Raw genomic sequence first — 22,868 nt, 5'->3', positions numbered from 1 at the left:
GTAAAGGAAAGTTTCATTGAAAAGGTAATATTTATGGAGAATGCTAACAGGGGCCTGGGCCTGTGGTATCAAGAAGAAACACCTCATAGACAGAGGAAATAACAAGTACAAAAGCCCTAAAGCAAGAATGTGTGCCTGTCTGAATAAGTAGAGGGAAAACCAACTCAAATTCAGTTAATCCTAGTATATAATTATAGCTCGGATAAATTCTGTGACCCCAAAAGATGTGAAGATTTATCCTCACCAGTAAGTCAGCAGTTAATTGTATAGCAGGAGACTCCACTTGGATGTCTTCTAATTTAGTTGGGTTCTGGCTTTATCTACCTGGAGATGGCATTAGATCCCAGTGCTGGTCCCCGTGTCCACCATCCAACCCCCACTAGGTTCTTTCGCTTCTGCTACAATTTGGAGTTTCCACAGCCTGCTCTTTGGGTTCAGTTCACTTGCCAGGATGGCTAGAACTCAAAACACAGTTATCAGGTTATTTGAAAGGATATTGTGAAAGATGTAGATGAAAAGATTGTGTAGAACAAGTCATGTGGGAAAGGCAAGGAGACCTTCATGCCTCCTCAGGTGCACCACCATCTTGGATTCTCCACGTTTGGTATTAAGAAGCTCTCCAAACTCTGTCCTTTTGGGTTTTTATGGAGATTTCCTTGTGTAAGTGTGATTGAAGCACAGACAGTCGTGCAGCAAAGTGATTTAACAAAGGATCTGATCTAATGCTAATAGACCAAGTAGAGAAATTCAGTAAGGTTTGTCTGTTCAGATTCTTTTTGACTTCTTCATGTAGCATTCCTCTCAGATGATAAGACAGGACCCCTTCTGAAATGAGGATCTTATAATGGTGACCAGCTCCAAACATACTTAGTTTCGAATTTAGGGAAAGTAAATTCCACTTCATGGTCTGCTTTGGGGAGAAAAAACATGCAAAAAAAGAGAACAGAGGGAGAAATTTTGCTTTCTGAGGCTTGAAGTACCTAGCATTGCTATCTTTCACCTTTATTGTTATAAACCTGCTTCAGGAACCAAAGACAAAAGGTCACATACTTTACAAAAGATATGCTTATCATTTTTTGTGGGTGCACAGAACTTCTACTATTTTTGCAACTTCCTGTGAATCTATAATTGTCTTAGAAACAGCTTTTTAAAGGATTGTTCTGGCTGCTGTCTAGAGAATAGAGGCAAGAGGGAAATTAAATTAAGTAGACTAGTTAGGACAGTAGCCTATTGCAGTAAATCCGAAGAGATGATGGTAGCAGAGGCCCTGGAGATGCTGGCAATGATCAGACTCTGGCAGAGACAAAAACAAAAACATAACAAAGAATATAGTAGAGCTAACAGGATTTGCTGACAGATAAAATGTGAGGGAAATAAACCCATCAGTCTTGTTCTCACCTGAATTGAATGGCAGAATGGTTGAGATCACATTTAACAAAGGGAGAGAATGTGAGTGGAGTTGGGTTTGCTAGAAATTGGAGGTTGAGTTTTGAGTAAGTCCCTGATTTATGAACATTGGAGTTGTAAACTTTCACAGGGTGTACTGTGTAAGACTCACTTTGTCAGATTACAAATGAATCCAATTTATGAATGTTCTCCTAGAACAGAACTCATTTGTAAATGGGAAGGTGAACTAGAGAGAGGAGGTAAGGGGAAAGGAAGGAAGGAAAAAACAAAAGAAGGTAAAAAATGGAAATAAAGCTTTTATAAATAAGGGAAGAGGGGTTGAAGGAAGGGTAAAGGAATGAGAAAAAACAAGATACCATGTACAGGCACAAATTCCTTATGATGAATGTGATCATTCTGTATACCTAAAATGTACCAATAAGCAATTTAAAAAGAAAGGTAAAAGCAAATATACCATAAAGACCTACAGGTTCTCTTAAATATGTCTAAGGTTCAGAGGACTAAGAATGGTTTATTCATTCTCCTTGCATGATAGGAAGACTTCCTTAAGGAGCTAACTTAAATTCAGTATCGCCCAAAATAAGAAGCTGTTCACAAGTAGATAGCAGGACATTGGATAGCAGGGACGTTTTAGTGCAATGAATAGTTTAAGAAATTCATGAAAACATGCAGTGAACCTCTATTTCAGGAGCTAGATTGTGGAAAAAGCTGTCTATTAAGCTGAGAAATTTTATTTTTTATCTTAAAGCCTATAGATAACTAGTAAATGGCTGGCTGCCTGCCTGCTTCCCTTCTTCCTCCCCCTCCCTCCTTCTCTCTTTCTCTTCCCTTCTTCCTTGCTCCCCCTCCCTCCTTCTCTCTTTCCTTCGTTCTCTTTCTTCCCTTCTTCCTTTCCTCCTTCCCTCCCTCCTTTCCTTCTTTCTTTCCTTCCTTCCTTCCTTCCTTCCTTCCTTCCTTCCTTCCTTCCTTCCTTCCTTTGCTTCCTCCTCCTAGCACACCCCACCCTCGCCAAGGTACTGGAGATAAAACCCAGGGCCTTTGCAGTGAACTACATCCCTAGGCCATTTTTTATGAAACAGGGTCTAAGTTGCTTAGGCAAAGTTTGAACTTGTGATCCTCTGCCTTAGCTCCCTAGAGTACTGGAATTAAAGGTATGCACCACCCAAACCTAGCACAGGGCTTTAAATAGAGTGACATAGGAAATTTTTTTTTAAAGCGTATTCTAAGACCAGAATGGTAATAGCTTAGAGAAATACAAAATTGTTTATGATTTATTGTCTCCCATTTTTTTTCTTTCAGCTGCGGCTAATAGACTGGGGTCTGGCTGAGTTTTATCATCCTGGTCAAGAATATAATGTCCGAGTTGCTTCTCGATATTTCAAAGGCCCTGAGCTACTTGTAGACTATCAGGTAAGAAAAGAAGGGCAAATATAGTTTCAGTCCTATGACATTTTGTCTGTAATTTGCAAAAATGTCACTATGCTTTTGAGCAAGCCATTTGTGCATATTCATAGCTATTCCTTGTATGTGAAATGTAATATATAAATCACTTCATCCAGCATAGTTTACATTGCATTATGTCAGCAGAATATAAATCAATCCACATTTGATCCCAAGAGAAAAAGTATACCCAAAATAATTTTTTTAGTCAGAAATTCGAGAACTGGTTGAATTTCAAGCTAGCCTTAACCAACTTTAAGAATAAACCCAAAATTGTTTCCTTATATATCTACTAAATTGTGCCCTAAATATAAAAACACTCCTCTCAACAAAGAAATTTTTAAAAAATTACTGATAGCTTTACCAAGTGTTTTTAAAAACTTAAAAGTCCACCAACCAGCCTGGGCTACATAGTGAGTCCAAGGCCAGCCTGAACTACACAATGAGACCTTGTCTTGAAAAAAAAGGTCCACCAGTTGAAGAGATGCACATTTGTAATCCCAGTACTCAGGAGGCTAAAGCAGGAAGATTGCTGGGCATTTGCAGCCAACCTGAACTACATTGAGTTCAAGGCCATTTGGAACTACAGAGCAAACCCGTGCCTCAAAACCCAAAACCAAACAATCAAAATAGTTTTCCTCTGTCCTAAAAATTCCATTTCTGGGGCCTAACAAATGTAACCCTAAGCCCCAAAACACAATTTGCGTTTTAAAATATTCCTTACAACATTATTTCAAAATAGTGACAAACAAAAACAGTCCAAATGTAGGGAAATTTAAAGATTAAATTGTGACACTATAAAATAAAATAATGGTACCCATTGGTTTTCATAGGCTAACAGTTTGGGAGTTTTCTTGTGTAAGTAAAAAAAGTAGTTCAATGTAGTACGGACAGGTTTTTTTTTTTTAAACTGGATGGAAGAATGTACAGAAGACTGTAAAAAACTACATGAAGTTATTGATATTTTGGCTGTCTGACTTGCTTTATTTATTTATTTTTATTTAATTTTCTTTTGTTTTGTGGAGGCTGTTTTGAGACGGTCTCACTATGGCTGACCTTGAACTCATTGTGTAGTCCAGGGTAGCCTTGAACTCGCTCTTGCCCTGGCTAGCCTCAAACTCATAGCGGTCCTTTTGCTTCAGCCTTCCCATTGCTGGGATTACAGGTGTGCACTACCACTCTTGGTTTTCAACTTGTTACACTCCTGCCTCATCTTCTCATAGTACTTGGATTACAGGCGTATGCCACTATGCCCAGCAAAAAGTTACTATTTTGAAGGGACAGGCCTCAGGATTCACATATGATAACTATGCATTTCCTTTAATATAGATGTATGATTATAGTTTGGATATGTGGAGTTTGGGTTGTATGCTGGCAAGTATGATCTTCCGGAAGGAGCCGTTTTTCCACGGACATGACAATTATGATCAGGTAATATATGTTGTTCCCATAAGGAACTCAGCTGTCTAATGTAATGATGGCCAGACCTGCCCACTCTTTAGAAACCCCAGTGGGTCTTGATACAGTACAGATCCCCACCCAGAACCTATCAGTTCAGGATCTCTTAGGATAGGGAATAATTTTCAAATCACTGTTAGTGCAGCCAACCTGACACTGATCTTCAGATGGGTGTTTTGGGGAGCTGTCAGTTCAGCCTTTTGGAATTAGATTTTATTTGCTTCTTCCCACCTACTCTGGTCTTTTTAGTTTGCATTGCTTGTTTTATTGTGAAATAGATGTGCAATATTTTATAAAACAAATATAATTCAGAGAATAATACTTAAATGAACAATCATAGAATGTCATCCAGACTAAAGAATAGTGCCTTATTGTAGAATCTCCTAACACGTTCTCCAACATGTTTCTGTATGATACTTCTGTGATCCTTTAATTTCTCTATATGACCGAGTTTATATATCCATGGAAATACAGATGGTGTTTTTTAGACTAACTCCACTCTCTCCTTGAATTTTTTTTTTCTCCTTGAATATTAAGGGGCTGTTTCATTCAGGAGAATCTAGAGAGGTTCTAAAACTTTATAGAAGATCTTGTTGCTTTACCTTTGAGCACAGTAATCATCTTTAATGATCAAGCAACTGAAGTTCAATCAGCAACTCTGTCAGTAGGTATACTGGACTGAGGGATATAGAAAAACAGAGTAATCCTTCCTCCTTCCTCTGAAATGGTTCGTAGTCTATCTGTAAGGGAACCAAACAGATAAGGAACATTGTCAGAGTAGAAGTGTGACATGGTACAGAAGGCAGTGGTGGTTAGTCTGGGTGTGGAAGGGCAGCTTCCCAAAAGAAGTGACATCTTTATTTGGGTTTTGAGGGAAGGAACCATATTATAGAGCACTTTATTTACTCTATGATATTTTCATAGTGCATTGACATAAGGAATTTTATGTGGAAATCCATTTCTGCTGTGTTCAGAACTTTCAAAGTGGTAGGAGGTAACATTCATACTTGTAGGCATGGTGATGCCTTTCTGTTATTTCATTTATGATTTAATCCTGTAATGTGAATATTTTGTGGGTTTTTGTCTTTCTTCAATACTAGTTGGTGAGGATAGCCAAGGTTCTGGGAACAGAAGATTTATATGACTATATTGACAAATACAACATTGAATTAGATCCCCGTTTCAATGATATCTTGGGCAGGTAAGTCATAAATACAAAATCTGACCATCTGTGCCTTAAGGCTTTCCAGTGTAAGCTAGTATTTTGGGTCCTCGAAGTAGTCATATGCTGCCAACACTTCCAAAATGCTAGTGGGTCTGGTATTGCAGGCTGCTGTATTAAGCAGGCAAGAATAAGGATTATAGGGGTTGGGGATTTAGCTCAGCGGCACAGCCCCTGCCTGGCAAGCACGAGATCATGAGTTCGATTCCTGGTACCAGAAGAAAAACAAACAAACCAAAAAGTAGAATAAGGATTATGGTCAGAAGATTCCTGTGAGATTCATGAAATGTGGGTTCTGAAAGAAGGCTTACCATTGAGTCAAAAATCAGAATCTTGGCCAGGCACAGTGGCATACACCTGTAATTTCAGCTACTCAAGAGAATGAGCCAGGAAGATTTCAAGTTTGAGCCTAGTCTAGGAAACTAGGGATATAGCTCAATATCAGGGCTCTAGGTTCAATCTCCTGCATGGCTAAAAAATAAAAATCTCTCTTGATTTAACTTCTTTAAATGACAGATTCCTCCCCATAAGAAAGAAGTAGGCTGATGTACAGACAAATGATTCTGGTGTTAGGGACTAGATACAGCACTAATGTACTAACCACTCAGCAGAGCTGAACTTTCTTGATGCAGTCTTTTGCTGGTCAAATGGCAGAGATGTCAGGAATGTGTAGATGGGAAAGAGGTTGGTTAGCTCAGCCACCTGACCCTCCTGCTGTGTAGGAACATTCACATAAAGTAAACAGTGAATTACAGTTCTTAAAATTTAGAGGACCTAGATTGCTCTTTTATGCTACACTACTATTCCAGTCTCCAGTTAACATTATTGGCCCCCATGCTCTCTGTGGCAGAGTGGTACAAGATATCTAGCTGGAATTTTACCTCTCTTTGACGTTCACTGGGCTCTTAGCCACTAGGCAGGTATAAAAATGAAATGTGATTCTCTGTACAGGTGGCCCATTTTTCATTCCCCCATTTGGCCTTACAGACACTCTCGTAAGCGATGGGAACGCTTTGTCCACAGTGAAAACCAACACCTTGTCAGCCCGGAGGCCTTGGATTTCCTGGATAAGCTGCTGCGATATGATCACCAGTCACGGCTCACTGCAAGAGAAGCCATGGAGCATCCCTATTTCTGTGAGTCCAACTGCCCAGTCCTCAGCCTGGGCAAGCCCTCCCACCATTCCCCTGCAGACTGTATGAGGTGTGGGAGAACATAATGTGAAGAAAGCTCCAGCGTGGAGTCCTGTAGAGTGGAATTGCAGTACCGCTCCTGTTACCTCACTGCAAAAGTTGCTTCATCTGCTCTGAGTCCATTTCTTCACATTCTTCCAATTGCTTAGGAAAGGTATTCGTATTTTGTACCAGTAGTGTAATTTGTGAGGAAGGCAGTTGCCATCTTAAATTCTAGGAATAATAATAGAGTAGAAATAAAATGAAAAGATTGAAGCTAGCTACTCTGAGGCCATCCAAACCAATTAGCTTAATCCTTTAAGCAAAACAGAGCCTAACTTCTCTTTTTTCTAGATACCGTGGTGAAGGACCAGGCTCGAATGGGTTCATCTAGCATGCCAGGAGGCAGTACACCTGTCAGCAGCGCCAACATGATGTCAGGTCAGTTCATTGGTAAATTCCTTTTTCAGAAAAAAAAAACAGTTGAAGTCAGTTACTGTTCTTAATTTTGTCCCTTGTCTGTGGCCTGATTTCTTGTGTAGTTCTCTGTGGGGTATCCTTAGTGACACACTGGCCTGTGGAGCTTTTCCCGCCAGATATCAAGTTGCTTTTGACACTTAGTATACTTTAGTGACTTTGTTGTAAGTAGAATATCATCAGTCTCTTTCAGATCAGTATCACAACATCCCAACAAAAAATTTTCTTGCAGAGGTGCTTGAAATACCAAGAAGCTGTGAAAAATTAAAATGAATCTTTTCCTCTCACAATTGAGAATGACAATAATTGAGTAGCCCTCAGAAGCAAAATTGAGGAACTATGCATGTAGACAGCATCCACTTGGGTACACTTGTGGTCATGAGAGCATTTACATTCTTTATTGCTGCCATGATCTCTTTTTTTTTTTTTAAGAACTAGCTGCCTTTTAGAATTTATCCTCTTGAGTACCTGACCTATGTATAAAATGACATAGCCAAGGTTATTCACAAGGTAATTTATAATACTATAACATTGAAAACAGCTATCAGTGGAGAACTGGTTAAATCGGTTATGGGACACCCATTCAAATGTGGAATATGTGATCAGAAAAAAGATGAGTAAAGTATTCAGTGTTGTTAGAACACTAGCTCTAAAATAATAATGTAAATGGGAGCAGGGGATAACCATGTGTAAGAGCAGGAGTATACAAATATAATTACATTCTTATATATGATTTTTACATTAATATTCTCATAAAATTATATTCTTGTATATGTACAAAATACATCTTAAAGAATACATCTCAAAAATATTCCCCAAAGTTGACCAATCAACAAAGGTTTTTGGGTATTCTTTGAACCTTTTCTATTTTAAACCACATGAATATGTACTAGACCTCCTCATCAATAGTTTTAGTTATTCCTGGTGCAAAATTATTTGTCTTGACTCAAGAGAGAATACATTTACATAATTTTTCATATACTATTCTAATTCTATATTATTGATCTCTTACTGTGTCTCCTTTACACATTAAGATTTATTTTTTATATATATATATAAGAAAAACATAGTGTATATAGTGTTTGTTTTATCTGCAGTTTCAGGCATCCTGAAACATGTCCTGCATATAAGGAGGATTACTGGGGCTTTTGAGGTTTGTTTGGGGTTTTTTTTTGCAGGGGTGGAGTCAGGAGGTGTTGTGTAGTTATACTGGCTGGGCTCATACTTGCAATCCTCCTGCCTCAACCTTCCAGAGTGTTGGGTTTATAGTTATACACCACTATACTCAGCTCTTTTTATAGCATTTTCAAAATTAAATAATTGGCTGATTGTGGACAAACCAACAAGTAATTTTGGGAGTAATTTTGGTATAAGAGCATGTGGGCTTCGACTGTAGTCCTATGCTTTCCAGTGTGGTACTATGTAATTAATTAAAATTAAGGAAATATAAAAATTGAGTTCCTTAGTTGCCCTAGCCATATTACAGGTGCTCAGTAGTTAGTTACATGTGGCTAGTTAGTGGTGACTGTGTTAGAAAGCACACGTTACAGAGCGGGTAGTTTGTTAAACTGTGCTGCCCTAGACAGGCCTGTGATAGAATCTAAACGTAGTCTCCAGTTATTGGCTGTTTACCCAAAACAAACTTCTCAAGCTCTCCAAGGTAAATTCAGTAGGACTTGCCATTTTAACTTGAATTTACAAAGATTATACTTGAAATGCATATGTTAAAATGTGGCTAAGAAGAAGCCTGCAGAGATAAGGCCTATGAAAAACTGGTTGGTGTCTCTGGCTGACTGTCATCTGTTTTCTTTCAGGGATTTCTTCAGTGCCAACCCCTTCACCCCTTGGACCTCTGGCAGGCTCACCAGTGATTGCTGCTGCCAACCCCCTTGGGATGCCTGTTCCAGCTGCCGCTGGCGCTCAGCAGTAATGGCCCATCTTTCTCCTGATGCCTGAGCAGAGGTGGGGAAGTCCACCCTCTCTTTGATGCAGCTTGCGCCTGGCGGGGAGGGTGAAACACTTCAGAAGCACCATGTCTGAACTGTTGCTTGTGGATTTATAATAGTTCAGTCATAAAAAAAAATTATAATAGGCTGATTTTTTTTTTTTCTTTTCTTTTTTTTTTTTCCTTTTTTTTTTAACTCGAACTTTTCATAACTCAGGGGATTCCCTGAAAGATTACCTGCAGGTGGAATATTTCATGGACAAATTTTTTTCTCCCCTTCCAAATTCAGCTCCTCATCACTAAAGAACAAAAAGGTAAAGCAGCCTCAATCTTGGCTGCTGGATTTGGGTAGAAATTTCTTCCAATTTCTACCATTGCTCCCCCACTATCCTATACTCTGGGTGGGGATTGTATCTTGTGCTCTTCTCCAGAGATTACAAAAATGTAGCTTCTCAAGGGAGGTGGGAAGGAAGGAGGCAGGACAGAAAAGAGGCAGGGAAGACCCAATCTGTAAGAGCAGTATACTGCTAGTCATTTGTTCCGTGATTCAGTGCGGTTACCCTGGCGACTCTAGTGGAAGTGTGTCTTAGTTATGTGGAGATGTTGAAAATCTACCCAAAGGGCAGACAGATTCTGAAAACATTTGTTCAGTGTGAATCATGTTTTATTGACCTCACCCTAAATCCAGCTCATTTATAATTTTGGTGTTAGTTTAGTTTAAAACTGTGATAATGTCCCTGCATATACCTTGGTCTTTTCCCCTTTCACGTCTCAATATGTTGTGCTCCATAGCTGGCAGGAGAGGGAAGGCAGAATCTTTTACAGTTTCTTTTGACTTAGCTATCTTGAAGTCAGTTACTGAGCATAACTTACTGCTTTTTACAAAAGAAACATTGTCTATATAGGTTTCATGCTAGCAAATCTAAGAGCTAATGGGAGATGCAGCCACACTGGGTTTCATTTTAAGCTGCCTTCTTTTCCTCCTACCTTCCTCTTTGCTCAGTGCTATCCAGTGAGAAGACCTGCTCCTCAGTCTTGTAAATGTATCTTGAGAGACCGGAGCAGAGCCACTATCTCCAGTGAAATGGAAATGGTAGACCTGTAATTGTGGGAAACTATCAACTCTTGTTACAGCCCTGCCACCCTTTGCTGTGTGTATATATATATACTTTGTCCTTCATATGTGAAAGATCCAGTGTTGGAATTCTTTGGTGTAAATAAACTTGTGGTTTTATTTATCAAGGTTAGATTTAAGTTCCCTGTGTAAGTCTCGCTGGGTGGGTGTCTCACATTCACATCTGAGGGGCCTACAGCCCTGTACCGTGGAGGCTTCCTAAGGCCCCCGTTTTTATACACCCCTCGTTCGACCCATGGTACCGGGCAGGGCAGAGAGGCCTTAAAGCACCACAAGCCAAAGCGTCTCTGGGGATTAAGGATCCTTTGCCATAAAACTCATTTTGTGTCTCAGCAGTGCAGGGATTGGGGATGGAAAAAGTTGCCAGTTTTTGTGTGTTTGTGTGTGTGTATAAAGTGGACTTGCCACTTTAAACCAACCACCTAAGTTTATCAGGTGCTTCTCTGAGGAAGCCTAGTTTTTTAAGCACAATAGCAAAACCATCAGCTCTGTATTTTCTCCTGTTATTTCATTACAGTAGCTGCTTCTGGGGACTAAGAAATTATTCTTCTGACATCTTAAGGCCTAAAATCTTAGTTCCCCGTTCTCATACCTTTATAGATTCATAGGCCTTTCTCACCTAGGCATCATAGATAAACATAATTGTTTCGAAGGTTAAATTCAATGAACTTACCTAATTTTGTAACCCATCTTGATTTTAGTAACTTTATCAAGGTGGTGGCTTTAGGGAATATAGTGGTAAACTTCAGAGGAAGCTAATGCCTCCTCTTACAATGCTTCTCAGCTGTAGGGAGAGCTAAAGAAAAACACTCTGACTGGCAGGGTGATTTTCTTCCTTGAGGCCACTTACAGTGACTATTTATTGTACTTGACTCTTATGCCCTAGAATGCTGTGAGGGTTACCATGTTAACTTTGTGCAGAAGCTAAAAGCACCAGATGTGCCAGAGATGCAATTTGTGATTACGTTTGCACTGGATTGTGATTTGACAGGACACTTAATAACTAATGAAGTCTTTCTTTTGAGTTGGGGAGGAGGGTTGTAGATGGATTTCACACCCTAGTCTTGTAGCTCAGAAATCTAGGTGTAGCTGAGGTTGGTGTGGAAGCTGCAGACAGCTGGACTTCCTTACCCCCATCAGACCTTGCAAGAACTGAAGGTGAATGCAGAGGACTCTGAAGTGCTACCAAGAGCCTTTTGAAATAAAAAGAAGTTGGTTTCTGTTTTGTTTTTATGCTGAGGAGTCACTGCAGAAGCATGGAGAGAGTTTTTAAATGATCCAAATGGGGGAGGGGGGGCCAAGGGTTTACAGAGTAACAACTTCTCTATTGTAAATTACCTCATCTGTATACCTTGTATTGGGACACTATTTCTCAGCACTACCTGTGTCTGCATTGCTTAGATGGCAAGAAATGGAATGCCAATATAAAATAGCTGTGTTGGCAGTTACTCTGGAAGGTTTTTAAAAGTATTTTCTAACTTTGTTTGAAGTGGCCCCCCTCTTTTTTTAAGTTTAAAGTCAAAAGTTCCTCCTTGATTTATTGGTTGTAACTGTATTGTAATTGGTATAACTAAAACATACCTGTGCTGGGAAGAAGTTGTGCCATGAAGGTCTTTAATTTTTTTTTAATAAAAACATTTAAATAAATAAAATGTCCCTGCAGCCTGAGCAATATGCTTCTCAAACCGACACCGTGTGTGATAGGTGGCTTACTTTTCACATGATTTGACTTTAATAATGGGTCGATGGAGATGTTAAGTGGGATGGATTGAAATTTGTCAAGGGCCTCTAAAATCTGGGAGTTTTTGACATGGAGGCACAGTGAAGGGAATATTATGTTGCTGAATAAGACTTATTTGATTTCTACCCTTTTACATACTTGGTTACTAGGCAGATAATGCAACTTCTGAATTAGTTTCATCTGTTAATTTGGGCCATTATTTTCTTGGGATTGAGTGTATATCAAGTTTGGCACCTGTTAAACTCTTGATAAATCTAATGTCCCTGGCCCTCTGGTTTGGAGAATTAGTCCTTGGTCTTAACTTTCCCATAGTTCACAGTATACTCCCTGGCAAAGGTCCTTCCTTCCTCAGGACCACTGTATATGTAGGTTTGAGCAAGGGAGACTGAGTGAGGTGTCTTCTGAGATCTTTTTTAGCTCTGCCTCTGGTTTTTTAGGATGTTTGATGTTCAAATAAAAGGCTCATGGAGACTGCTTTAGCAGAAGAGACCAGTGTACAGTGAATCATAACCCCTACGGAAGGTAGCTCAGCCCTGAAGGCCACTTGCAAGAGTCTTCAGGAGCCTGGGCTGTGTGAACTGGTGAGCTTGTAGGAACGTGCTGTAATTGCAAACTAAAATATAAACCATCAAAGGGCTACAACCAAGTGAAACAGATTAGGAGTTTGTGAACACCAAATGAATAAAAACTGAGGATAAACTTGAATTGCCACTTATTTCTCCTTTAACTACAGGTTTAATTAAAAAAAAAAAATTGAAGCCAGAGGAAATGCTAGTACCCCAGTTTCTACAGAGTCCACCAAAAAAATGTATGCACACTTCAGCAGTTCGCTGTACTAATAAATGTCTGGAAGCTAATGGCCACCACTTTGAACACCTCATAATATTAGAGGCCAAAGGTAACTTGTATTAATCTCATGATATCTCAATAAGTTTAATATTAAAATATTTATACAAGTTTTTCTTTTCCTGGTGTATGTATTTTTTTAGCAGACTCTGTAGTTTCCTTTAAATGTTTAGTGCATACTGTTGTATGGCACCAGTGTATTGGAATTGAAATTATTGGGGGTTGAGAAGTAAGATTTAAATACACAGAAGCATTGTGTAATATCGTGCATTTGAAATGTTCATGCAACTTCACATATACTTTAATGTATTATTTCAGTGTTTTGTTTTGTTTTGTTTTGTTTTGTTTCGTTGTTTTTCGGACAGGGTCTCACCATGTAGTTCAGGAGGCTGGCTTTGAACTCACTGTGTAGCCCAGGATACCTCAGAGGTATCACAGTGATCTTCCTGCCTCACCCTCTCAACTGCAGGGATTATAGGGGTGCACCACCACGCCCAGCTAATTCTGATGTATTTATTCCTATTTTACATTTGAGAGAGGCATTAAGTTGCTACAGTGTGTCTATCAGAAAGAGAATATATTTTGTAAAATGGTTTTCTGAGCAAGGCTAGTTACTCAGTTAAATGTGGTGACACATACCAGTAGGCCCAGTACCCTGGGAGGCTGAGGCAAGAGGATAGCCAGTTCAAATTAGTGACTGATACTTTGTCTCAAAATAAAAAATATAAGGGTTGAGGCTCTTGCTCAGTGTGAAGACCATAGGTTCAATTTAGAGTACCACAAAACAAACACACAAAAAAACAGAGTACAGCTAGTTACTGTAATGGTAAAGGAGAGAAAATTGGAAATTGAGTAGCAGATTAGGGATTTTTAATTTTTTTTTTCACTTGAAATTTCATCTTTGTTGTTGTTAAATGTGGTTATAATTAGAACTGACCATTTGAGCATATCCTGAAAAATCTAGTTTTGTCACTACCTACAAATTTCTACCAGCACATGCTCTCCCAAGATTAGAATTAGATCTCAGTAGTTACTTCTTAATCACCAGTTCTTGTTTGCCTCCCCACTGGCAATTTTCTTCATTGTGCTTCATCTTTGGGCACTGTGCCTGGTATGTGTGCAGGAGAGGCTGCTTTCAGGGCCTCTTTGTGCTTAAGGAAAATGTGAATCAAGGGACTTTGAAGTCTTCTCAGTTCACCCCAGATACCAAGTCCAAAAGCCTCAATAATGCTCCATCCATTGAATCACCTCTCCTTGCTTTCCGCAGTGCCATTGCTACTCTTGCTCTGAACAAGGGTTTTCTCTGGTAACATTTGGATACTTAAGCAGTTTGTCTTCCCATGTGCTAGTGAACTCTTTAGTGACCATGCTTGTCATACTGATATTGTCCATTGTAAAAGTCTTTTTAAAAAGCAAAGCCATTATCTCTCAGGAATAGAGAAATGCATGAAATAGCATCATGCTTAATAAATTCCCTCTTCTGTTTTCCACTGTCACCCTCTCCTACACACATGGAAGATAAGTAAATGGATTGTAAATCTTTAAGTAAATGTCTCATAGATTATGTCAAGATCATTAGCACCTTGTCCTTAGGTTTGCAGCTATAATTAAAAGCCACAGGCCAGACTGTACTGACATGAAAAAAAAAAATTTATTTAATGAGCCATGGTGAAATCCTAAGTAGCCAAAGGCTAAGCAGTGACCTGATCAAATTAGTAGACTTAAGTGCTAAAATCTCTGCTTTCTACCGTTCATATGTAATCATATAGAACTCACATCATTCTCTAAGGCAGATTTCTAATGAGAGTGTCAAAACATAACTGGTTTTGGAATCCATCTACATATACAAGTACTTTATAGACTTTATAGCCTCCTTTTGATCCTATGGTAAATTTAACCACTTCAGAGAAGCAGTGCAGCGGAACTACAAGTACCCTGCTTCTAATCAGAGTTTATCTGGCTATGTGATTTTTGAGTCAGTTACTTGATCTCTCTAAATCTTCAAAAGTGATTTGAATGGTTATTGTAAAGCATTTTAGACTTGTACCAAAGTATAAAGAAAACTACCACCCAAGTAAAATCTCCATTACCAGTACAGATTGAGCCTCTTTGTATCCTTGCCTAGTCATACATTCTTCTCTTCCTCCCTGTCCCTGGGGGTCCTAATATTTTCATCGATAAAATTTGGGGATAAAAAATACTGTTTTTTTAGAATAGATGATAAATGCCCAGCACAGTATCTAATATGAGTTGAGCCAAATGTTGGGTTCTACTGTGAATTTATAGTTGTGCAGATGTATGATAGAAGGATGGCACAGATTTGTGCAATTTTCTGACAGTTTTCCAGGAAAAGGCAGTAAAGTCTTTACTAGAAAAGTTTGTGCTGTAAATGTGACAGGTGTTCAACAGATAGACATCAAGTTTCTGATTCACACAGAAGCCAACATTGCTCTGTTCTTGACCTCTGTCACTCTTTCATAAAGATTCTACTCTTTCCTCTGAATTTGTAATTTCTCTATTAAAAGCCAAGTATTTTTGCACTGTAGCAAATTACAAAGTATATTTGTCTCCCTGTGGCCATAATCCCTAGAGATTTTTATTGACCACAGTGTAAGAAGCCCTTCCCCAGGTGCCTCCCGATGAGAGCTTACAGGACGTCCAATCCATTTCTCAGAGAAGTTCCTGAGGGGATTGAGTGTTTCTGAGCGAGCAGCACTCTTGCATCACCTACTTTGACAGAGTTGTCTTGGCTTCTGTAATGAGAAAAAGGAAAAAAGTGGCTGGTAAGTGGCTCCCTGACTCCACATTATGAGTTAGTCTCAGTTGTAGATAGACATTTGCTGCCAGAGCTGGAGATAGAGGACCCTGCTCCGTTTAACAGTTCTGGGAATGCCAAGTTGAACCTGTTAATGAAGTGTAGATCTGCTGAGCTATTCTTGCCCCATTCTGTGTAATCATTCCATTCCTTACTCATGAGAGATTCATCTGGGCTTCCTCACCCACTCATCTTGACTGGTCTTTCCAGAATTGATTGCTACATAAGATACTTTTGAACAAACATTGTTGGTGTCCATGTGCCTGGCCCTGTGCTAAACACTGGGGAGTGAGAGGTAAAATGCAGGCCCATGGGAGAAATGTATGTTGTTGAATAGGAAAGTCAAAGACAAGATGGGGGATGGTAATTCAAATTATGGTTTCTTTGTCTTTGTCTTGTCATACTTGCCTAGGGAGGGCTGGATATGCAGTCTGGTAGAGCTCTTATCTTGCTTATATGAGATCTTGGGTTCAGTCTCCGGCACCACAGTCAGTCAGTTCCCTAGGAAAATTGCAGATTTCCAATCACCATGGCAGACCTAACTTACATAGTTACCCACTTCTTGTCCAAACACCTGGGTGCTGATAAAAGCACATTTCAAAAAAACAAAATGGAAATTCCCAGACAGAAGATAAGAAGAATTTATCCTGAAGGTAGATGGGTACTGAAATCACTAGTGGCCTCCCAAGACACCAGGCATAGATACAGATGAGCCTTATGGGTTAGAAGCTAGGAAACAACCTCAAGACCAATCAAGGTAAAAACCAAAACAATCTTCTACTAAAAAGACTGCCTCCAGGGAAACAAAACTGAAGAAAATGAAGTATCAATTGTGCTTGCCTCGGGGAGGTGAGGTTACTGTATGTGTCCAGGCTAGGTATGGTGGCATGCGCCTGTAATCCCAGCATTTGGGAGGATGAGGCAGGAGGATCGCTGCAAATTCAAGGACAGCCTGAACTACAAAGATAGGTGTCCCAGAAGAACTCAGTAGAGAAAAACCCCTGAACTCTTGGAGGTCAAAGAAGCTTTTTTTTTTTTTTTTTTTTTTGTGAGACAGGATCTTGCTATGTAGTTTTTAGGCTGGCCTCAAATTCATTCCTGCAGCCTCCTGAGTGCTGAGATTACCAGCGTGCGCTGCCATACCCGGCTCAAGCATTCTTACAAACAGGGCTACCCAAGCTGGCTGGTGGGAAAGACCCCAGTTTAGCAAGCTTGAGCTGCCAGAACCCAAGATATCTACCCCCCTCCCCCTCCCCCTCCTCCTCTCCCTCTCCCTCTCTCTCTCTGTCTCTGTCTCTCCCTCTTCCTCTCCCCCCCCCCTTCCCTCCTGGCTCTTCTCTGCTTCCTGCACTGCTTTTGCACAACTTTGGAGCCTGGAATTCCTATCTGGACTTCTAGCCCTTAACTCTTTCTCTTGCTTCTATTCTCTAGTCCTGTCTTTGTCCCCAACTAAATGTCTAGGTCAGCTTTACATCAGCTGATCTAGACTAGGTTCAGCTGAGCAACTGTGCTTCAGATGGAAGGTCAGCTGGGTGGGTTGCTCCGTGTGGTTCTTTCTGGGTCCTGTGCTGAAGGCTTCCTGGAAAGTGCTCTTCTGATGGATTGCTGAAACATGGAAGCTAAATGAAATCACACAGGCACATTGCAAGCCTCTGGTTGTGTCACATGTGCTTCCATCACATCAGCCAAAGCAAGTTGTGTGACCCAGCCCAACATCAGTGGGATAAGGAGATATACCATGCTGGGAGAATAATGTGAAATTAAATGGTACAGGGTATGTTTTACGTATAGTCTTATTGGAGGGTACTAAAGAATTAAAACCAATAAAGTCATTGACCAATAATGTAATTCTGCTCAGTAGGAGCAGAAGACCCCATATATAACATATATATGTTTGTGTACATTTTTTTAAAATGGCACCAGGCTGGGCGTGGTGGGACATGCCTGTAATCCCAGCGCTCGGGAGGCTGAGGCAGGGGGATCATTGCGAGTTCAAGATCAGCCTGGGTTACAAAGTGAGCTCAGGGCCATCCTGAACTGTATAGTGAGACCCTGTCTCAAAAAACATAAAAAATGGCACCAGATCTTAACCATAAGGAGTGTGAATTGCGGATAATTTAATTCATTTGTGTTACCAGAGTTGTACATATATAGGTCAGCTCTAGGTACCCGTGGAAGATAGGTTCAAGGGCCTACCCCCACCAGATACAAAAATGCTCAAGTCCCTTACATAGTTAACTCAATACCTAATAACCTAATAAATGCTATGTAATATAGCTCTTATATTATGTCTTTTAGGGAATAATGACAAGACTGAAGTCTACATGTTATGTGCAAACCAAATTTTCGATTCTTGGTTAAATCCTTGAATGTGGAACCCACAGAAAAAGAGAACAAATTGTATATGTGTTTATCAAAGAGAACTCTTGTTTTCAAACAACAGAAAACAAATCAGTCTTTGAGGCTTCCTGGCCAGAAACAACATAAAATCTTACTGTACACAGGGAGCTTCTGGAGGCTGGTAGTTTTTCTTTACTGGGGTAATGAGTACATGTGCTTTTCCTGTGTAATTGTTTGTTAAATTATTTCATGTTTGGTAAATTTGTTAAGAGGTCAAATGCTGAGAAAATTTTTAAAGCGAAGGAAAGCTAAACAAACTAAAACCAAAAAGTAATTATTAAGGAGAGAAGTTAAACTAAATGTCATACTACTGGCTCAGCCATGAATAGAATTTACATACAGAAGGGAAATGAATACTGCTCTAATCAGAATTACACTATTAGGTGTAATAACGGATGAGTGATGGGAATTTGGGGTATGTGTGGTAGTGTTGATAGCAAGACAAGCGGTGTAGCAGCACCAAATGCACATCTTTTGTAATGGGAAGTAAATAATGACTGAACAAGGGGTACTATGTGCATGTTATTTTGAGATGTTTTTATTATTGTTAACATAATAGCACTATGTACTTTTAAAACTATGTATTACTCTGGTTTTAAAAAAAAAAAGTAAACTTAATTTTAATAAACGGATATTTATTTTGAATGCATCCACTTCCCACCATTCTAACTGCCAGGTCCCTCATCTGGGTCCCCATTCTCTCATGCCTGGATTATCACAGCAGATGACTGATCTTGATCCCTTCCTATTTCTCTCTTGATTCCAGATTTCATCCTACACCCTGCAACCAGAAAAATCTTTCAGACATATAAATCGTCTCACCTTTTGTTAAAAGCCTTTCAAAGACTCCCAATTGCAGACCGTATCAGTTGTCTCCCAACAGTCTTTCCTTCTCTTTTCTGTTGACAGAACCCCAGTTTGGGGAGCAGGAAGGATGTCAGCCCTGCTTCTATGGGACTTAGGTAGTTGTGACTGTTTGAGAGATGGCTCATGAAGAGATGTCTGGAGAGCTGAAATCACAGGACAGTCAGCCGGCTCCAAATCTGAAGAGACGGGGGAGAGAAGACGTGAGTGCTGGCAACTGCTGTGAATACAAGTAGCCGCGCGAGAGGGAGCCATGGAATTGCAGGCATCTTCACCCCTCCCAGGGTTCTCACTTCAGTCCCCACTGGGAACACAGTGTCTCTAGTAAAGATCTAGAGAAAGTCCACAGCAGGTGCTGCAAAAGGGTCATAGCATGCCATCTTGTCCTTCCTTGACTCTGCTGCACAAAAGCTTGAAACTGTAGGGAAGGCCACACTCACCCTGTGGCCCTGGTAAAACCTCTTTAAGCCTGGAGGAGTGAAATTGGAAGAAAACAAACCTACCCATGGGCAGGTAGAAGTACACACTCCCCAGAGCTCTAGGTGTGTGTAACACCAGCACTAAGGAGGCCACACCCTGAGATGCAGGATACAGTGCCTGGCAGATGTAATCAGCATAGCAGTGAAGGCTCCCCACCTGCCTGCTACCTGTCAGTGCTTAACTCGCAGTGCTGCGAGCAGGTGGGGAAGGAGCTCTGGGAAAGGAACACACCACAGGAAAGCCATCCTGTTTTGGGGCATTGCACAAATGGAAGAACTGATGTGCGAGGTGGAACATATATTGAGGGGAAAACCCCTTTGACAAAGCAGCCAGCTCTCCCAGTCCAAGGCATCATGTAGGAATTTGAAGTCTGATCCAATTAGGGATGACCATAGTAACAGTAAACCTTATGCCCAGTCTGACTCTAAAAGACCTATTAGAAGGAAAGGTGTGTCCATTTCCTCTCTAAAAACCCTTTCCTGAACTGGTGTGGTGCAGACCTGTAATCCCAGCGCTCTAGGAAGCCAAGGTAGGAGGGTAATAAGTTTGAGTCAGCCTGAGCAACTTAGACCTTGTCTCAAAATTTAAAGAATTTTAAAAAGGGGTGGGTATGTAGCTCAGTGTAAAGGCCCTGGGTTCAATCCCCAGTACTGCAAAAGTAAATAAAAACTATTTGGTCTCCACTGACCTGTATGACATCCAGCTTTCACCAACATTTAGAAATCAAGAGACCAAAAAGGGAAAGCAGTCTGAATTAGATATTACACACGTTGCAGCTATTTGATGAGGAATTCTAAATTACTGTAACAAACACAGTACAGAGTCCAACAAGAAAAGTAAACTACAGTTGGGTGCGGTGGCTGAACTATGCAGTGAGACCTATGTCTTTCAGATAAATAACTACATGCAAGACCAAAAGTTGTCAAGGGCTAGGTGGGGTGTTAACAGCTCCAAGTTCAGTCCAGCATCAAGGGATAAAATAATCACAAGAGATGGGAAGTGAGAGTTAACAAAGTGCTCAAAATGAGAAATGGACAGAATGACCTCAGTGGACTCATCAATAGATTTGACAAGCAGCAAAGGAGTGAACTTACAGATAGGTCGGTGGAAACAACCCAGGCTGAGACAAGAAGGTGAAAGGGAGACAGCATCCAAGAATTTGACAATAGGGAAGGTTCTACATGTGTTGTTAATTTCCAGAAGAAGAGAGAATGGGGAAAGAAACAGTTCAAGAAATAAAAGGTTGAAAATTTCCTCGAAGTCACTAAAATTCATATCCAAACAGGACAAATTTATGCATAGACAACTAGGCATATCATTAAAAATGGTAAGACAGAAATCTTAGCCAGAGGGGTGGGAAAAGATGTTTTGAAAGAAAGGGGATAATTACAAACTTACTGGGAACCATGCAAGCTAGAACACAACAGAATGACTTCTGTTACATTTTGTTTTTTGAGACAGTCGCTATATAGTTCAGGCTGATCTTGAACTCACTCTGTAGCCCAGGCTGGCCTCAAACTCAGCAGTCCTGTCTCAGCCTCTCGAGTGCTGGGATTACAGGCATCTACTGCCATGCCCAGCAACAACAGAATGTTGAAAAAGTTGTCAACCCAGTCTTGGAATCCTATAATCAATAAAACTACCTTTCAGAGTAAGGGAGAAATAAAGTTTTTGTCAAAGAAATGCTTAGGGAATTCACTACCAGAAGACCTACTCTACAAAAAATACTAAAGGAAATTCTTAGGTAACTGGCCACACAGAAACTTGGAGCTACAAAACTTATTTTGAGATAGGTATTAGTTTGTGGCCCTGACAGACCTCAGACTTCAGATCCTTTTTTCTCAGCTTCCTGAGTGCTGAGTTTTCAATTGTGCACTACACCCATCTCTACAGATCAAAACTAAGAGCCATAGAAATGGAATGAACAAAAGTAGTAAAAATTTTTAGCCGAGTGGTCTATATTCCCTCCTTCTGTGGCATTGAAGATTGAACCCAGGACCTTCTCACTGAATGATGTCACCAGTCCTTGTTACTTTTATTTTGAGACAGGGTCTCACTAAATTGCCCAGGCAGGGCTTGAATTTGTGATTCTTCCGCCTTGGTCTCCCAGAGTGCTTGGATTGTGGGCCTGTGCTACTTTGCCCATCCCTTTTATTAATTTGGATGCTTGTAGTGTACCACTGGGTTACACCCCAGTTTTCAATCCTGAAGTCTAAAGTAGGGGTTTAGCAAACCCTGTGAAGGGTCAAGTAATATTTTAGGTTTTGTGGGTCAAATACCTTAAAATTACTGAGCTCCACCATTGTAGCCAAAAGCAGCTGTAGATAATAGGTAAATGAATGAGCATGACTGAATAAAACTATGGACACCAAGTTTGAACTTCTCTATTTATTTTAAAGACAGCTTCACTATGCAGTTTAGGCTGACCTTGAACTCGCTATGTAGCCAAGGCTGGTCTCGAATTTGTGGCAATCTCAGCCCCCTGAGTTCTGGGATTATAGGTGTGTACCACCATGCCTGGCCTGTTTAAATTTTGTATGCCACAGTGTATTTTTACCTTTTCTTTCAGCCATTTAGAAATGTAAAAGCCTTTCAGTTGGGACAGATTAGTCTTTCCTAACAAGTGGAATAAAGTAGAAACATTAGCAATTGTGTTCTTATCTCACATGTAAAATTTTTAAATATTGATAGATGAATTGTGGTGTGGCCATATAATAAAATCCTACCCAGCAATAAAAGAGTAAACTTGATTCCTACAACACCATGGGTTGCTTTTGAAATAATTACGCTAAGTGAAACAACCCAGGCAAAAAAATTAGCTACTCTATGACTCCATCCATATAAAATTTTGAAAAGTATAAACCAACTGTACTGAATAGATAGATCAGTGGTTCTCTGCAACTGGTTGAGGGATTAGAGGGAGAAAGCAAGTTTTAAAAGTAAAATGTATGATAATCACATGAGGAACAGGAGGGAAAATATAAGCTAGTGTTGTGAGGTCTTTATACCACACATGAAGCAGGACAGGTAAATAGCTGAAGGTAAAGTGTGGGACCAGGAGCTACCCGCAGTCATGCTGTGATCCTGCAGGGCTATTGGAGAAAGCATTCACATGGAATAGTGACTGCGCATTGGAGAGGAGATGGAGAGGAGTACTTGTTTTGGTTTTTTCAGTAAATTACACACTACTGTTATCTCCTTTTCATTAGATCAATAGTCCAAGTGTGGGCTAGCTAGTCCTTTTACTCAGGGTCTCATTAGGCTGAAGTCAGGATGTCAGTAAAAGCTTGTCTCAAAATAAAATTTAAGAAAGGGCTGGGGATGTAGCTCGGTGAATCTAGTATTTGTAAGGCCTTGGGTTCAATTTTCAGTACTTTAAAAAAATTTAAAATGTTCAAAGGATTTTAATTAGGTTTATTAATGAGCTGTATGTAGTCATGATTTACAAATTTATTTATTTATTTTG

The 22,868-nt window shown here is 40.0% G+C and overlaps 1 protein-coding gene and 1 long non-coding RNA gene across 2 annotated transcripts in view; one reads left to right on the top strand and one right to left on the bottom strand.

Annotated features, from left to right (window-relative positions):
- The window catches only part of Csnk2a1 (casein kinase 2, alpha 1 polypeptide), a 70,512-nt gene extending 58,604 nt beyond the window's left edge, over positions 1–11,908 (top strand). The window contains 7 exon segments of the mRNA XM_005414727.2: positions 2,707–2,817; positions 4,177–4,278; positions 5,406–5,506; positions 6,515–6,663; positions 7,054–7,140; positions 8,991–9,061; positions 9,063–11,908. Of these exon segments, the coding sequence (XP_005414784.2) occupies positions 2,707–2,817; positions 4,177–4,278; positions 5,406–5,506; positions 6,515–6,663; positions 7,054–7,140; positions 8,991–9,061; positions 9,063–9,125 (684 nt within the window). The 3' untranslated portion in view covers positions 9,126–11,908.
- On the bottom strand, positions 611–17,608 carry LOC102021929. Its single transcript, XR_001232548.1, has 3 exons — positions 15,495–17,608; positions 4,908–5,045; positions 611–907 (listed from the first exon to the last, which is right to left on the bottom strand). It is a non-coding gene; the product is annotated as an uncharacterized LOC102021929 (long non-coding RNA).
- Positions 17,609–22,868: the final 5,260 nt, after the last annotated feature.

This window comes from Chinchilla lanigera, unplaced genomic scaffold, assembly GCF_000276665.1.
Source record: "Chinchilla lanigera isolate Chin_1 unplaced genomic scaffold, ChiLan1.0 scaffold00196, whole genome shotgun sequence".
NCBI classification, from domain to species: Eukaryota; Metazoa; Chordata; class Mammalia; order Rodentia; family Chinchillidae; genus Chinchilla; species Chinchilla lanigera.
Note: the sequence above shows the minus strand (reverse complement) of the source record. Positions and strands in the feature narration are given on the sequence as shown.